Genomic DNA, 17,560 nt, shown 5'->3' on the forward strand with positions numbered 1-17,560 from the left:
ATCTATATGTATGCATATGTGTAAAGTAGTATAGTATAACAGAATGCGTCTTGTCTCTACATCCGTTTATTTCAGAATGCCCAGTATATGTTATTAAAGAGCATGCAAACACGTGGTTATCAGTGTGTGCGGTAAACAGGGATAATCTCAGAGTTTGATATATACAATGCCTATACGTTACACCCCCCTTCTTTAATTATTCTTTTATTACATTATAAGAGAGTGAAAAAATACTGCAAAATTAACAAGTGTTATGAATTAAATTAATAATTCAGAGTTATGATAAAAATAAGAACTATCTTATGTCTCTAAAATATCGGGATATATATTTACACTATATATATATATATATATATATATATATATATATATATATATATATGAGGATTATTACGCCTCATCACTTTATATAATCACTTATACATTTTGAAGTCCTCGTATCGTTTCGGCAATTTAATTTCTCTGGTAGATCTCCTGGTCGAAGTCAGAGCATAATTGGTCTTATCTGCTGATGGTGGTTTATGATTTTCAAATGTAGTCTTATATGCTGATGGTGGTGTGTTTTCAGCTGTGCTAACGGTCTTATCTGTCACTTCCTCGTTATTTTCGACAAAGGGCTCATTTGTGCAGCGCAAATGTTTTCTGTTTCGTCGATAGAGGCGACCATCCTCCGTGATCACTTGATACGAGCGGATGTTTACTTTTTCGTTGACCTTTGCCTTCGTCCAATTTTTTTCATGTCCAAAAGGTCGAATTCTAACGGTTTCTCCACTTTTAATCTCTGGTAGGTCTTTCGCTGTGCGATTGTAGTAAAATGCTGATCTATGTTTCCGTTCTCTCAATCGCTCCTTGACAGTTGAGGTTAGGGCTGGTTTCAAAAGTTCGGTTTTGATTGGTAGCAGAGTGATTGTACGGCGTGCCATTAGTCGTTGAACTGCAGAAGTTCCAATATTTTCAGAGGGAGTATTTCTCCAATCTAATAGAGCGAGAAAAGGATCGCTTTTGTCTAATTGGCATTTCTTCATTAGGTTCTTTGCAATTTTAACTGCATTTTCAACTTTCCCATTAGATTTTGGGTACAATGGCGATGACGTAGTATGCTTGAACTCATAGTTCTCTGAGAAATAAGCAAAGTCCTTGCTATTGTAAGGCGGGCCGTTGTCTGAAATCAAAATTTCAGGAATTCCGTGTCTGGCCATTTGTGCCTTGAGTTTGGTGATGACTTCCTTTGATTTTTTATCATGTAGACGATCAATTTCAAAAAAATCGGAATAGTAATCAACAGTGATGAAATATTGTTTGTCATCAAATTGAAAGAGGTCAGTTCCAATTTTCTGCCATGGTCTATCGGGAATTTCATGCGAAATGAGAGTTTCTTTGCCTTGCTCATCCTGTATGGTAGCGCAGACTGGACATTCCTTGATAAAAGATTCGATATCTTTCATCATGTTTGGCCAATATAGTTATTCTTTGGTTGTACGGTAACATCCTTGAATACCAATGTGGATGGAGTGTACCTTTTGAAGAATTTCACCTTTCAATGTAGGTGGAATAACAATGCGGTCTCCTTTGAAAATTAAACCATCCTGTGAAGTCAATTCGTCTCTGAATGTGTAGAAGATCTGTATATCGGGTGTCAGTTCATCTCGCTCCGGCCAACCATCTTTGATTGTTTTGTACAGCTTTTGCATTATTTCATCACGCGAGTTTGCAGATTTAATTTTCTTTAGAGTTTCGGACGAGATGGTGACGTATTCACTCATTGTAACGGACTCTTTTTCAGATTTTGCACGGTCGGTAATGGCGAGTACTCTGTCTTCAGAATCATTTCTCTGTATCTGTACAGTTGGCAGATAGGCGCAACTCAGTGTATCAGCAAGATACATTTCAAGACCTCGTTTGTATGTGATCTTGTAATCAAACTTCTGAAGACGCAAGAGCATTCGTTGAAGACGTTTAGGAGCGGAAACTAAACTTTTCTTGCTGATGATTTCTAGCGGTTTGTGGTCCGATTCCACTTTTACTTTCCGTCCAAGTGTGTAATGCTTAAAGCGTTCTATGGCAAAGAGAACAGCGAGTAGTTCCTTTTCAATCTGTGCGTAGTTGACTTCGGTAGGCGTTAATGCACGGGATGCATATGTAACGGGTTGCTCATTTTGTATGAGACAGGCTCCTAGACCTCGTTCAGATGCGTCACACTGTACCGTCGTCGGTAGGTTAAGATCAAAGAAACGAAGTATAGGGCTCGTAGATAGTAGTTTTTTCAATTCGTCAAATGTTTTGCCATGTACAGCGTTGTCCCATACAAATTCTGATTCTGCTTTTAGTAGGTCTCTGAGGGGTGCTGTTATCTCCGAGAGATTTGGCGCGAATTTCTGGACAAAATTTACCATTCCTAGTAAACGTTGTATGTCTGCTTTGCAGTTAGGTCTTGGCATTTCAGTGATTGCCTTGATTTTTAAGGGGTCAACTTTGAGTCCATCGCTTGAGATAATGTGTCCTAAATATGACACGGATCGCAATTTTAGTTTCATTTTGTCTTTGTTGATTTTGATCCCTTTCTCCCTGCATCTCTCTAGCAAGGTAGATAATTTTTTGTCGTGATCACGTATGGCCTCGTCATCCGAGTTTCCACAACCGTATACGACTATGTCGTTATGAATCGCTTTGATTCCATGTATACCATATAGAGCTTCATCCATTCTCCGCTGGAATTCTTCGCTTGCTGGTTTAATACCGAATGGCATGCGGAGCCATCGATATCTACCCCAAGGGGTTCCGAATGTTGTGAGAAAACTGTTCTCATCATCGAGAGTAATATGCCAAAAGCCATCCTTGCAGTCTACTACAGAAAAAAATCTGGCTTGGCTTAGTTCTGGCAAAATATCATCTATAGTTGGTGTTGCATAGTGATTTCTCTTTAGCGCTTTGTTCAGAGATTTAGGATCTATACACAGACGCATTTTCCCACTGGGCTTCCGTACAGCCACCAATGACGATATCCAGTCAGTCGGTTCTGTTACTGGAGCCAAAACGCCTAAATCTGACAGTCTGTCGATTTCAGATTTTAACGGTGCCTTCATTGCAATCGGGACTTTTCTTGTTGGTAGTTTTACTGGCGTAACTGATTTATCAACATCGAGGTGTAATTTTCCATCCAGTTTACCCAGGCCATTAAATACGTCACTGTATTTTTCAATGATGAAGTTGCTTTGGGAGGCTGACTCAATGGCTGCTATGTTTTCTGTGTTGACAGTTATCATTATCATTCCTTGTACAGCCTTTGCTCCGAGAATAGGATTAAGATTTCCTTCGACCACAACAATTTCTATGTTGTATTTTTTATTGTTTTTGGGGTTGCGGACGCTTATTCGCCGTTTTCCAAGGGGTTGGCATTCCGACTTGTTAAACATTACCAGAGTCATGTCTGCCTTTTGTAACATCCTGAGATAGGGGTCATTACAGACTTCTTTGTAAATTTTCTCGGGTAGAACGTTTACGGTTGATCCGCAATCCAATTGGAATTTCACTGTATCATTTCCAATTTCGATTTCTGCAAAAATCTTTTTCTCAATGGCATTAACATTTTCGATCATGAGGATGAATTCCTCGTCACTGGATTCCTGGTTAACTTGTTTTACATGTTTCCGTTTTGATTTCGACTTTATCTGCAGACATTTTGATGAAAAATGATTCATTTTATTGCACTTCCTGCATGTTTTTCCCCATGCTGGACACAATTCCTTGCGGAAGGGGTGCTCTTTACCGCAATATAAACATTCCTTTTGAACTTTTGTTTCTGGGACTTGTTTGAAATCTTTTGTGCGCTTGTGTTGTTCTCAGCGGTTTAGTTTTTCGCATGGTTTTCAGTTTGACAGCGTGAAATTCCTCCATGGTTTTAAGTTGCGATGTTGACTTTTCGTTTGCTCTGCAAATGTCAACGCATTTTCTTAGGTCCAGTTTTGCTTCTTGCAGTAGCTTTTTGCGTGTTCCATTGTCACGGATTCCAAGTACAATTCTGTCTCGGATCATATCGTTTTCTAGAGCATCAAATTTGCAGGTTTTCGCTAGAGATCTGAGAATTGCCACATAAGTGTCAATGTTTTCATTGATTTCTTGGTCTCATTTGTAGAAAGTGTACCTTTCATAAGTTTCATTGGTCTGTCCAATGCAGAAGGATTCAAATTTTTCTAGAACTTTGTCTATGTCTTTTTTGTCATCTTCAGATTCAAACTGAAGACCATAAAAATATCCAGACCGTCAGCTCCGATGCAAGTAAGAAAGGTAGCAGTTCTCACCTCCTTGTCTTTTTCCTTGAGAGTAGACGCTGTTTCATAATTGCTCCAAATCCGCTTGAACTTTTTCCAGTTCGTGCACAGGTTTCCTTTAAGATCCAGTTTTCCAGGTATTGGAATGTTTGGATTCACAAAGACAGGGATAGAGGGAGCAGCAGCAGCATTATCTTCGTGATTGTTCATGGTGACAAATATCCAGAGATACACATACAGAAGTTTCACTTAGTACTTTTACTTCTGACACCATGTAAAGTAGCACAGTATAACAGAATGCGTCTTGTCTCTACATCCGTTTATTTCAGAATGCCGAGTATATGTTATTAAAGAGAGAGAGAGAGAGAGAGAGAGAGAGAGAGAGAGAGAGTGTGTGTGTGTGTGTGTGTGTGTGTATGTATGTCTCTGTGTGTGTATATATATATACGTATGTAATTAAAAAAGAAATACATCCAATCCAATGGGTTCTTGGCACCATAGGTGAGGAATAAGTGGAAATATCCTAGGATATTTTATCCCAACCAAAATTGTATGCTTCCAAATAAAATATATATATAGTAAAAAAAAAAAAGAAGAAAAAAAAAAGATTATCTTGATTCAAATGACTCTGGGCTAGGGATTTCTATTGATATAATTCTCAATTATAATATTTTACAAATATAACACATTAAATTGTCTAAGAAACCATTGATATAATAAAGTATGAAAATAAAGCAACTGGTGTAAAACTTGCCAAAAAAAAAAAAACGAAAAGAAAAAAAAAACAAAACAAATAATTAATTTGAGTAACCAAGTTAGCGCGCTCTATATAGGTTCCTGATTTAGACGGATACGTTAGCATTGGTAGATTTAAGGTTCAATGCATGTCATTGTCCTAAAATCCTGCATGACCCCCACTACTCTCTCTCTCTTTCTTTCTCTCTCTTCCCCCCTCTCTCTCTATCCCCCTCTCTCTCTCTCTCTCTCTCTCTCTCTCTCTCTCTCTCTCTCTCTCTCTCTCTCTCTCTCTCTCTCTCACACACACACACATACGCGAACACACACACACGCGTGCGTGCCAATGAAACGTGCAAAGGAAAGAATGTACACACGTTATTATATAGTAGAGTTTAGCCAATACTTTCTTTCCATCTTACGAAATGTGAAAGAAAGGTTTTATAGGAAGATAATATCAGTAAGGGCATGTCCCCATAACACTTGTCCCCGCTAATCTAATCTAAGATCTTGTATCGGTCATTGTATCGCCATTATGTGATGTTTATGGGGCGTAACAGTAAAACCCATTATGTACACACAGTTCACGTGCTACCCACATCATAGCTTGATGACGCGACCTCTAATTATAGAATGCAGTAAAACCAAGAGTTTTGTACTCCTCATACAAGTCTGTCCTCAAACCGCGGGTAAAATAATTATCACTTTCCCTCCTAAGATCGTTATTTAAAGTGATAATATCCTACGGACACGGTCCCGAATCACAGGTAGAATATTTTACATGTATCTCTCCCTCCCCCTCTTTCTCCTAAAGTAAAGTAAAGTAAATTTTATTTAAAGTCGGCACTATATACATTCAACATGTCAAACACAAGCTCTGTAGAGCTTTTTAACCGACTATCACATTCAAGTATATCAAGGACAAAGACACATAGCATGCATGTACACATATACACAGACATATCGCAGATTAACAAAAGAATACAAAATAAAAGAAAACTTTCATGCAAGAATGCACAAGAATATACAGTTACGAAAGCATAAAACTACGAGGAAGAAATAAAATACTACTCTTATTTACATTTTAGAAAAACCGAAAGCAAAACAATCGTTTGATAACCAACTTCAAGGAAATATTGAAATCGAAACATCAATTGAACAACTGGATCCCCGTATATGGACGTGTGATATTTTGTGAAAAAGTCAAAATAGTATATATCATTAACTGTAAGTATTCCTGTTCAGAAATTCTAAGCATCAGCTACAGTAAGGATACGCTACATCCCAAGTTGTCGCACGTCCCAAATCGTCGCCGATCTTCTTCTGTGGTCCAGCTATGACCGCTGTGGTATATTTTTTAAAGAGTAATTATGATCACAGTATTTGTTATTGTTGTTTTGGTTGGTAGTGGTGTTGTTACTTTTGAGAGAGTTGTATTTGTTGGTGGTAGTGACGCCATTGTTGTTTATGCACAGGGGCTCGTCACGAAATATTTGTCTTATTAGAATTTGACATCGTCTATTCTATATTTACACAAGGGAGTAATCGGGAATCCCAGAATTCGCTAACTAAAATTTTCATTCGTCTCCTTTTTATATTTCAAGGACGTTAAATATTACGATCATGTTACGGGAAGCACATACTAGGGACATATGTAACTAAAATATCGGTTCACAAATACCAGAGATATTGCAGAGTTGCTGAAAATTGTGCACAGCCCGCGGTGTGTTCGAGAATTCTCATTTTTGGGGAGATATGGCAGAGGGACACCTGTAATCTACATACAAAATGTCAGCCCAATAGGTCGACAAACACCAGAGATATGAGTGAAAGACAGACAAACAGACCAAGTGAAACCTATATAACCCCATATAAGAAGGGGTACAATGAAATAACTTATGTGTAATCTATCCTTAAAACGTCAATAAACTGTTGACGAGCGACGATTTAGGACGGGCGATAAGGGTGTACTGTAGTACATCCCAAATCGTCGCCTCCAATGATAGTGAAATATTGTCCCAAATCATTGTCGGGGCGACGATTTGGGGCGGAATGTCATCTCAAATCGTCGCCGGTGATGATTTGGGATGGGACGACGATTTGGGGTGTAAAATGGATATATTGTATATAACTCAATACATGTATTACTAGTAGATATAGGACTTGGTATCACTTTTGTGTTATAGAAACAAATTTGCTTTATTGATTTTTATGAAATATTTATAAATTCTACCTATTGAAAATGCTCAAACCTATAGGAGAAAAAAGAGCCCATTTTCTTTTCCGTAAACTTGCATCATTATGACGTTCATGAACACTTATAGGTGTTATATGTTCGTGGCACACTGGTTTTAACTACGGTTAACTCCGTTTACCTGATCAAGATATAGGGCTCACGGCGGGTTTGACCGTTCGACAGGGGATGCTTACTCGTCTTAGGCACCTGATCCCACCTCTGGTGTGTCCAGGGGTCCATGTTTGCCCAACTATCTATTTTGTATTGTTTATGCGATTTGTGAGATTGATCACTGTTCGTTATCTTTACCTTTCATGTACATGTAGTATATTATATCACTCCCAGATACAAGTCGGCCATGGTACACACACACACACACACACACACACACACACACACACATAGATACTCTGATCACGTGACCAATGCGCTAAATGTTTTGTTGAAATCTAAAAAGGGGTTTAAAAGTGAAATTTATAATAAAAAACACCACTAGTTAAGAAAACAATAACAGGCGATCAAAATATATGTCCCTGAAATCACAATACAAGATTAATTGCAATCTAGTAAAAAGATGTAAAACTGGGCGTAACTTGTATAATGGTATTGTCACACATATCATATTTCTGATTTCACATGAATCTGGACATTTTTATTGATAAGCTATCAATTGTTGACAGTTCGATACAGCAATCACTGACATATGTTGCAAGAAGTGTGAATCTTTCAAGACTTTGAAAATAAAAGATACGTAAAGGAGCATGGACACGATTTGAACTGATTTTTTTCAAATTTCTCCATTTTTAATATTTGTAATGCGTAACTAGGGTATTTCTAATGGTCAGCAAAAATTTTAATGTCAGTTGTCACGTTACAAGAGAGAAACAAAGCTCAGAATTCCTTGCTATATAAACAAGGCTCGTGCCATGTTCTGTTTATGTAGGTTAGAGTTACGTTTAAAGCATTTTTTTCATATTACATGTTATGAAATTGATCGCTGTTCGTTGTCTTCGCCTTTCATGTTAGTTCTTAACACAATTAAACAGTTTCTAGTGTTTGTCATGTTTTGTTTTGTTTCAAACATGAGCGTTTATGTTAAGCAATCTACATGTAAACAAAAACATGGAACGATCCTTGTTTACCTAACACAGACCTGTGAGTGTTATATCTCACTTATACATGTAACTCAGCAACTGACATTAAAATTTTTGCTGACCATTAGATATGCATCGGTTAAGCATTTCAAATATCAAAAAACGAGGAGATAAAATTGGAACATTTTCAGTTCAAATGGTGTCCATGCCCTTTTAAAGAAAAAACCATTAAGATAAATATACGTTATACAGAATAATAATTGGACAATTCATATCGATATCTTTGAAAAGAACTCTAAAGAAGGCAATTCTATTTCAAGAGATTGTTCACCAGTTGTTTTGTACATCTGTAGGTGTGAATACAGTCGATTGATGGAGAATTTCAAATCCTTCAAAGAAGCCAAGTCTTACTTCTCGGAAACATGGGCTGCAGAACGAAGACATATCATAGCAGAATTAACTAGTATCAAAGACGAAGTCCAGACACAGGCGAGGATTCATTCCATTGGATTTATGACGTATTCCAGCGTCGGTCTTGTGGGTGGGGGCCTGGCAATAGCAGGAATCTTGTCGGCTCCATTCACCTTCGGAGCTTCTCTGGTATTAACGGTAACTGGCATTGCTACAGGAGTGACATCTGGTGTTGCAGGAGTTGCTCACGGGGCTGTCAAATTTGAAATCGTCAAAGGTAAATGTAATGAAGCGAAAACGAGTCTGGAAACTCATGACATAGCCTCTAAGAAAATGAAACGTTTAGTAGAAGCAGTCAAGGAGGAGATTGACGAATTCAAACTGGAAATAAAAGGCGATAACGGATTTGAAACTTCTGAGATTTTGGAGGGAGTGAAGCATACTGGAGGTGCTGTGATGCTTGCGAAAGGAATATCAGAGTTAATTGGCAACACCAGAGCTGCTGATGTGTATAGAACTGGAAGTACAGATGAGGTTGCCAGAATTCTAAGCCTTGGTAGTGAATTGGGCGACTTGGTAATGAAGGATGCTTCTAAAGGCGCTGCCAAACTGTCAGCCGAGGGCTTGAGCGTTATTGCCGCTTATGGAATCATCATCGATCTGGGATCTCTGATTCACAATGCAGTCGATTTCTCCAAAATGGAAAACGGAAAGCTCTGCAGCGAAGCCGAGAAACTTGAGGAGGTTATCCAAAATTTGCAGAAAGAATATGATGTTTTAAGCAAATGGTTTGATTGAAATCTTTCCATTACCACTTCTCACGTATTGGTTGACAATTTCTTATCAAGGATTCACAACTCGAATCTAAATATCTTGCCCTATCACTGGAACAAGATTTGTAATGATTCTTATTGCTGATAGTTCGAAGCTCTTCACAAAAGCCCTCTGAATCATTGAACAATTTGGACAATGTTAAAAACCGAACATTTCAAAAATTCAAATATGTTGAGCAGAATCAGAATTAGCAAGTGTACATACAATTTAAGTGAAATTTTCGTGATCATATACTATAATGAGTACTACCATTAGTGGTATGTGCACATGGAATTTAAGTGAAAGTGTCGTGAATATAATATAGTGTTGACTACCTACAGCACAGAGGGGGGGGGGGGGGGGGTAATCTGAGCAGACAAATGTGAAATTTCTAAATGTTTTCATGTTTTCATTCATTCCTGCTGTTAAACAAATATTAGCCACAGATGTTTAACGAAATAGTAGATGATTGATGATAATTTTGGTGTTGAACCCTCTCTCAAAGTTATCGCTTCCGTAGGATCTGGATAAGGGGGAGGGGTTCGATCCTGAAAAAGGCGAGATATGTTGGATAAGATACATCTGGTAATGGGGACTGTGTGGATGCCTGTGGCGAGTGCTAATTTGCATATTTGTCTCTCACGGGATTCGAACTTGTTTCTGTAAATAAGTTGTGACGTAAGCGGTATACTAATAATAACACGCGTTACGTCACAATAAATTTACAGAAGCAAGTGTCTGTGTCTACCTAAACTGGGGAAAACTATGACTTTTTATGATGATTCGTTGGCCAGGTCTCAGCTTGGAGCAATATGGAATTTTTATTTTGAAATGTGAAGAATGTATTATACAATTAGAGCGTTTTTATGAGGTCAAATGAATGTTTTTATCAATATGATAAGAATATATTGACCGTAGACTTATATCGACCTGATGAGAGCAGATGCAAAAATATTGATTTGTATTCAATGATCATGTTACTCATAATATTATGCAAAAATCTTAACTCAAATCCGGCAATCTTGATATCTGTATGCGAAAATTTTGATTTTGATTTATCTAAGCGATGAATCTTTATTATAATATTTTGATTTCAATGTATATGTTTATGCGATAAATCTTGAGTTCTATTTGATAATCTTGTTTTATATGCGATAATCTTGCTTTTTAAATTGTATAAAGTTTGCCTTATATTTGATAATCTTGTTATCTATATGGGATACTTTGATTATATTTTGCAATCTTGTTATTTATATGCGAACAGCTTGATTTATATGTGATACATCCTGTTATTTATATTCAATAATATTGTTATCTATATTCCATAAACATTGTGATTCATATTCGATAACCTTGATTTGCATATATATATGCTAGATGTAATAAACGGAGTTCTTGGTAAAGGCAATTTTCATGAAAGTGAAAGTAGGATTTGGCGGCATTTTATTCGGCTGATTGTTTGTTTTACGACCTGTCGAGAAGTTTTACTTATATCAAGACGTCAGCAGTAGAAGTGCCACATTTTAGAATTTTAGACCTATACTTAGCACATTCGGTCGTAGCAGTGTTTTCTTTAAAATAAGTAAGCAATTTATTTATTATAGTGACATGTGTTTTAAAATACAATATTTCACAACATTTTACAAAGTACATAAATTATTGAACAGACGGACCTGTATGTCACTTTGAATCAATATATATGTATCATAACATTGTATATATACAAGCGAATGGTGATATAAGATTATCAATTTCTATGTAATTTTTGCTGTTTGATTTTATAGGAATTAAATATAAAGTTTGCTATCTGTCGTGGATAATTATTGATTACCTTTACAAATAAGGAATAATATAAAATTAAATTTTGGTATTGAGATACACCTATTCTGCTGAAGAAATCATTTCTTAACCTATTATATAAAGAGCAGTGTAACAAAAAATGTTTCTCTGTTTCTATTTCATTTTGTTCACACAAAACACATATTCTGTCCTCAAATGGTTCGCATTTATATCGACCAGTTTCGACTCTCAGTGGTAAAACTCCACATCTAAACATGGCCATAGTTAATCTCACGTTTTTGGGGAGGTAGAATTCCACATATTTTAAACAGTGTATCGAGTTTTCAAGAGAGAGTTAGTTCTGAATTTGGGGATATTTTGAATATTTTGGATCGAGCCAATGAACCGAGGATTGCTGACGTAATTTAGCTTCGGTGGCTTCTATATCGCATACTCCTAAAGTCAAGTAATGTTGAGTCATATCTAATGAATTCATTATGGCTTTAATAATTTAAAATAACGTGTCAACGCCTGTCTAACGTGTTTCATACTGATTGTTGGGCCGTTTGTGGCACACTTATACTCCGTTTACCAAGTCCTGATCAAGATAAATGGCTCACGGCGGGTGTGACCGGTCGACGGGGAATGCTTAATCCTCTTAGGTGTCTGATCCCACCTTTGGTGTATCGATCCAGGAATACGTATTTGCCCAGCTCTCTATTTTGTATTCTTTATAGGAGTTATGAGATTGATCATTGTTCGTTATCTTCACCTTTTCATGATTTTGAATTGTTTTTGAATTATTTGAGAACATTCTTGAAGTTGTCGAAAAATACGTGTATAAATTTAATTGCTCTATGATGAGACACAATTCTGACATTTTCATCACATGAATTAGGTTTGTTTGGAATTATTTGAGAACATTCATGAGATTGAAATAGAACTTAGAATATTGCTTCTTAACTTTTTGATTTTGATTTCGTTGACACTGATATTTCACTTAGTGTTTTTTTAATGTTCCTTAAAAAATATTTTTGTTTTGAATCGTTTTGCAGGGGCAGCGATCGTCGCTCCAATAGTTTTGCAAAAAAAAAAAAAAAAAAAAAAATAATAATAAAAAAAAATAAATATTTAATTGAAAATAAATACAAAATTAGAAGATTTGTAACGGCGATATCTACTCATTGGAGCGGCGAGGTTAATGGCGATCTGTGGTCAACAGAGCGACAAGTGTAAAGTTAATTATTTACACGGACGCAAAATGGGATGTACATGTATGTCTGTATATCTGTACCTGGTGGGTGGAAACAATAAAAGGGGCTTCATTGCTGTAAGTGCGGGTTTGCTACAAATTGTTCATTGTCTAATTGATTGGTCGATCGATGGCTTTAGTGATTCTAGGTTAAAAGTCATTAAAAAATTATCGAAAAATATTGGAATTTATGAGCATATAAATTAAAGGAAAATGCTAAAAATTAATTAAAATCAACGTCTAAAACATCGTCGCAAACGACGGTTTTGAGTCCACTCACGCTCCCTCATGTGAGTTATTTGAATAGGAATTTGACCCACGGGTGATGATGGAGAGAATCGAATAGAAGCACCCGTGGGTAACCGACGATGCGTCTACTACAACTTGCTGAGATTTTTTTTCTTTTTTTACCTCTGTCACACATATTCCTGCATTTCAATTTTTTAAAAAGCTGTATGACCCGATGTTCATGTATTATTTTTGTACATAATTACTTTAAAGTACATGTGTAGATTAATTACTTTACAAAGTTATCAACTTTCCCTTAATTATATGCTTGAAAACATCTGCGTGTAAAAGAAAACAGTGAGAATATTATTTAGGAAGTAAATATAGTATGGTACATATATAAATCATCCGGAAAACCTACTGATATTTAGTCAAAGGCTTCCTCTCGGAGGAAGACAAGTGCAGTTAGCATTTCAGCTGGATTGGTGTACTATGACCTACAGTGCTTTAGGGGTATGAGTAGGTCAAACAGTTTTCCATATTTTTTTGGGTATGGTCGTAGGTATTGCTCTGAAATTTAGTCACAATCTCCCTCTCAGAGAAAGCATAATCAGTTCACATTTCAACTAATTGGTGCACCATGACCTACTTTAGGGCTAAAAGTAGATCAAATGGTTTCCTGGACTTTTTATTAGCATACCAGTATGTAGATAGATATTGCACCAACATTTTGTCACAACCTCACTCTCAGAGAAATACATAATGAGTTCACATATCAGATGAACTGGTGCAACATGACCCACTTTAAGGCTTTTATATTCAGAATGTGTGTTAGTGCACAATATGTTTCTAGGTTAAATTTCACTGTCCGACAGTTATTGTTATTTTCATCTTAAATAATTTTCATTCTTTTATTCCATATTAAAGAGGAAATTCCCATCTTAAAGGGGCATTAGATGTGAAAGTGATGACAACCATCTTCATCAAGAATTTCCCAATGGCATAATACATGTATATATCAATGACTAATAAACACATTTATTTTGTACAAAAAAGACAATCCTAATAAAACTACTCAATTAAAATAACCGCTTTTAGTATATATAGGCTAGAACATTATTGTCTTGCAAGACAACATTTAAAATTATTTAATCATCAAAATCACAAATTCATGTGCCTGTTTTGGTAGTTAAACGTGTCTGAAATTATTAAATTGATTATTATTTATTTATTTAGTTATTATTTAAATATATATCTCGCAATTTTCATTGAATTCATTTTTTTTAAAATTTAATGAGTGGTTGTATCTCCTACACACCCATCAATTACGTTTTAAAGGAAAGGGAGAAATCTATTCGCATCTAACTAATAGGGAATATTGGATCCTAGAACTGGAAGACAAATATTGATGTCACTACAATAAAACGTATTTTGATACTTTCCCTTTACATCCCGAAGATTCCGCCATAGAAATCCCACAATGCACAGTTCAACATGTCAACAACAGGAAAAGGATGTTAGCGAACCGATGAGTTCTGTTTTCCAAATAAAACAACGTTATTTCATGTATATTTTGACAAAAACTTGCAGCCTGCTAGAAAATAAACACGATAATTCTATAAAATATCAGACCGTAAGTATATGTTTGCTGATAAAGTGGAAATGGGGTATTTAGTTCAAAACTAACAATACTGAACTTGAGTTCATGGATTTTCTCAGTTCATTTCAGGTTGAAATAGCCTCAAACTGTTTTATATAGACCTGGCGTTTTATTAATCAGATAAAAGCATAAGTCATGTTAACTGTCCACGATTGTGTTCATTGTTGTTGTGCCGGCAGTGCTTTCGGTCGAATTAATTGAGAAATTTTACTGGAATTCCAAGACATTTTAATGTGTACCATGCCCTGGCACAAACAGGGGGCAAACTATAAGGAGCAGTTACAAAAACAACTCACTGATTAAATTCGTCACTAGGTTTGTGACCTGTTGATAACGGGTCTGTGTCATTTTCAATGTATGTAATTGTAAATTTTATTAAAAAGATGTACATGTAAGGAAATATTGAACTTATCGTTGACATGTTGGTTATAGGGTGTGAATGGCACACCCTCTATCAATCCCCATCAGGTTAGGCTTGGGTGGGTTATTTTGATGCCATTAGTCGTAGTATCACTGCCAAAATTTATCTTCCCTGCATTGCTCTGTTAGTATCTTGAGAGTGATGATTACTGTCAACTTATTCAATGTTGGGCCACAATTAAAAGAATGTTTGTTTCCCCTCCCCCGGGTCTAGTTTTTGAAACTGACCAGGCAGGCAGGTGATATTTTTTTTTTTTTAAATTCATATAATTTTATATGTATTGTCGGAAAAAAAGCAGATCTGTCAAACAGGGCACTGATTGTCTTCAATGCTTAACATCTGGAGAAGAGAACATTTATACTTCTATGTTGAGGATTGGTTGAGCTTCAATGTTTTATGTATTAAAATCCTGGAATGGCTTGCTGGCGTTGAATCTGTATGCTAATATGAATGCTCTGGATGTGTAATTTCTGTTTTCTTTACTCCGACATTTCTTTAAAAAACATTTAAAGAAATAAATGAAAATAAACAAAAAACATTTATTCTTGACTAGAAACAAGTAGAAACAAAAATCATAAACAACATGTTAAAAAGAATGACTTAGAGAGGATGAATATCAGACTAGAATTAACTGATTGTCAGACTAGAATTAACTATTTCTTAATTGGATTTCTCTTTGGGACTTCCAATTTTTTTGAACGACACAAGTCACAAACTGGCAGCACAACTTTAAAGTTTTTGCACAAGTCCTTGTCCTTTTGGATCTCTGTTGCAACACAATATGCACATATGTCTTTGCGGCCAACATCCGAGCTGTAGTATGCAAATTCAATGTGACTGGTACATGCAAGCTGGAGTCTTGTGAAAACTTTTCCATGTAGAACATCCCCTGAAAGTGACAAAAAAAACACTTGTCAGAGAAAAAAATTGATTTTAATGTTTTTGTGCTCTTTATTTTCTTTTTCAGATTACCCAAGGTTAAATTCAAAGATTCATCCCTACTTCCATTACTTCAATGATACAAATATTATAAAGATGTTATCATTCAATGACTGTAAATATAAAGGCTGCCAAAAACATAATTTCCACAGATTGTGCATTTAATACTGAATGTCCTTTTGGAGAGTGAAAAAGGGGAATATGCATGGTAGATGCAAACATGTTTTATCCTGCACATGTATATAAGGCCTACAAAAAGCATTTAAATTTTTGAACAATGCAAGGATACAGATTGAATGTGGACAAACACACAAATCCAATTTCTGTTCTTCTGACATTTTGTCATTTGATTAAAAAGATTTGAACAGTGAATATTCATCTTAGTTCATGTATCCATTGTTTATGATATTGATCATCATGATGATAAACAAATGAAAAAAATTTGGGCAGCACTTCCCCTAGGAATTTACCGTTTTTACACCTACCATAAATTTCCCCAGACCAAAAGTTTGGGAACATTGAAGAAAGAAATGAAATGGTGTGGGACAGACTCATTTATAACTTTAAGACATGAGCCATACACCATCTCAAACCTACTTGATAGAAATATAATAATGCATATAAATTACCTGTAAATCTGGGAGAGGCTTCATCAATCTTTTGAGGGAGCTTTGTCAGTGTGCTGGACTTTCTCATCAAAACATCGAAAGCTGTAGGACATGTAGGAGGATTTTGACCTTTTGGTACATTGTTATTTGGTTCTAAGTCTCTTATCACGTCAAATTGTACATATTTCAATTTTTTATCAAAGTTGTGAACCACTTGTATCTGTTCTTCAAAATCTGGCTCAAAAGTTACACCGTTGGCAAGTTTGTCCGACACGGTGACAGTTACTTCGTCCAACTTGTCTATGTTATGGTCGCCGTCTGCTGTCAAATCATTCAAAACCTCATTCCATGTACAGTGTTTGGAGAAACTGTAGAGTCTGTTGACTATTATGGGCACAACTTTAGATGTGTGTTTGTATTTTATCTTTACAGTAGACGACAACGCTTTTCTGTCACCCATTTTTTCAAGTATCGATAAATCCCGGTAACTTCCGAAAAAAGCAGAAGTAACGTCTAGAACCGACACGGAGCGGACACGATTTTTTTACGGAAATAAAAAAAAAAAAACCATCGCAATTTTTTGGCAAAAAAACTTTTGACCCGGGCCCTTTTTTTTGACCCGGTCGGGGCGAGGGGAAACAAACATATTTTTATTTTTGGCCTTGCCCTTTTTAATTTTTTTTAAAATATTATTTTATAGTTGATTGAAATGATTCCATATGTGGCAAGTTTAAAGATTTACATATATATATATATATAATGGTTTGTTTTTTTCTTTGGAGCAAAATTTTTGTTTTTGATTAACAAGGTTTTTTTTCTTTCTTTTTGTTAATTTGTAAGAAAGTTGAAACAAAATTAGATCGAGTTAGGGAAAACATATTGTAGGGCTTAAGGCCTAAAAAAAAAAAAATTGTTGGTTTCCACTTTCCTGACCGACCCTAAAAATTTCTGCCAACCATAACACATTTTTTTCCATTCTCACAGATTTTGCGAATGTCAGAGTATATTATTGATTTATTAAGTTATTTATTATGCACTAACAGATTCCAAAACACAGAAACATTTTATTTACAGTACAGTGGAAAAAATGTTTTGATTCATCATATAACTTTTATA

The 17,560-nt window shown here is 35.8% G+C and overlaps 4 protein-coding genes and 1 long non-coding RNA gene across 6 annotated transcripts in view; 3 read left to right on the top strand and 2 right to left on the bottom strand.

Annotated features, from left to right (window-relative positions):
• Positions 1-413: 413 nt before the first annotated feature.
• Positions 414-1,448, bottom strand: LOC125663559 (uncharacterized protein K02A2.6-like). Its single transcript, XM_048895823.2, has one exon. It carries the CDS (start codon positions 1,446-1,448, stop codon positions 414-416), a length of 1,035 nt encoding a protein of 344 aa, XP_048751780.2.
• A 3,954-nt stretch (positions 1,449-5,402) lies between these two features.
• Positions 5,403-6,151, top strand: LOC130051019 (uncharacterized). The gene is made up of 2 exons (XR_008799405.1): positions 5,403-5,770; positions 6,092-6,151. It is a non-coding gene; the product is annotated as an uncharacterized LOC130051019 (long non-coding RNA).
• Positions 6,152-6,243: 92 nt separating this feature from the next.
• Positions 6,244-11,365, top strand: LOC125665232 (uncharacterized). 2 transcript variants are annotated; one of them, XM_048897876.2, is made up of 2 exons: positions 6,244-6,351; positions 8,687-11,365. In XM_048897876.2, exon 2 carries the CDS (start codon positions 8,706-8,708, stop codon positions 9,540-9,542), a length of 837 nt encoding a protein of 278 aa, XP_048753833.2. In that variant the 5' UTR covers positions 6,244-6,351; positions 8,687-8,705; the 3' UTR covers positions 9,543-11,365. The 2 variants fall into 2 exon arrangements, with proteins under 2 accessions (XP_048753833.2, XP_056008130.1); XM_056152155.1 differs by having other exon boundaries at positions 6,349-6,367.
• Positions 11,366-14,299: 2,934 nt separating this feature from the next.
• Positions 14,300-17,560, top strand: part of LOC125665233 (E3 ubiquitin-protein ligase HECW2-like) — a 41,916-nt gene continuing 38,655 nt past the window's right edge. Inside the window, exon 1 of the mRNA XM_048897877.2 lies at positions 14,300-14,449. The gene's annotated coding sequence lies outside the window, so the exon portion shown is untranslated. The remainder of the gene's footprint in view (positions 14,450-17,560) is intronic.
• Positions 15,417-17,023, bottom strand: LOC125665239 (uncharacterized). Its single transcript, XM_048897896.2, has 2 exons — positions 16,466-17,023; positions 15,417-15,786 (listed from the first exon to the last, which is right to left on the bottom strand). The coding sequence occupies exons 1-2, from the start codon at positions 16,902-16,904 to the stop codon at positions 15,551-15,553; spliced, it is 675 nt and encodes a 224-aa protein (XP_048753853.2). The 5' UTR covers positions 16,905-17,023; the 3' UTR covers positions 15,417-15,550.

The sequence above is a fragment of the Ostrea edulis genome, chromosome 10 (assembly GCF_947568905.1).
Source record: "Ostrea edulis chromosome 10, xbOstEdul1.1, whole genome shotgun sequence".
Classification (NCBI taxonomy): Eukaryota; Metazoa; Mollusca; class Bivalvia; order Ostreida; family Ostreidae; genus Ostrea; species Ostrea edulis.

Coding starts and splice junctions, on each gene's coding strand:
- LOC125665239 (XM_048897896.2), bottom strand. CDS start 16,904: ATGGGTGACAGAAAAGCGTTGTCGTCTACTGTAAAGATAAAATACAAA. Junction 15,787..16,465: donor AGCCTCTCCCAGATTTACAG/GTAATTTATATG, acceptor TGTCACTTTCAG/GGGATGTTCTACATGGAAAA.
- LOC125663559 (XM_048895823.2), bottom strand. CDS start 1,448: ATGATGAAAGATATCGAATCTTTTATCAAGGAATGTCCAGTCTGCGCT.
- LOC125665232 (XM_048897876.2), top strand. CDS start 8,706: ATGGAGAATTTCAAATCCTTCAAAGAAGCCAAGTCTTACTTCTCGGAA.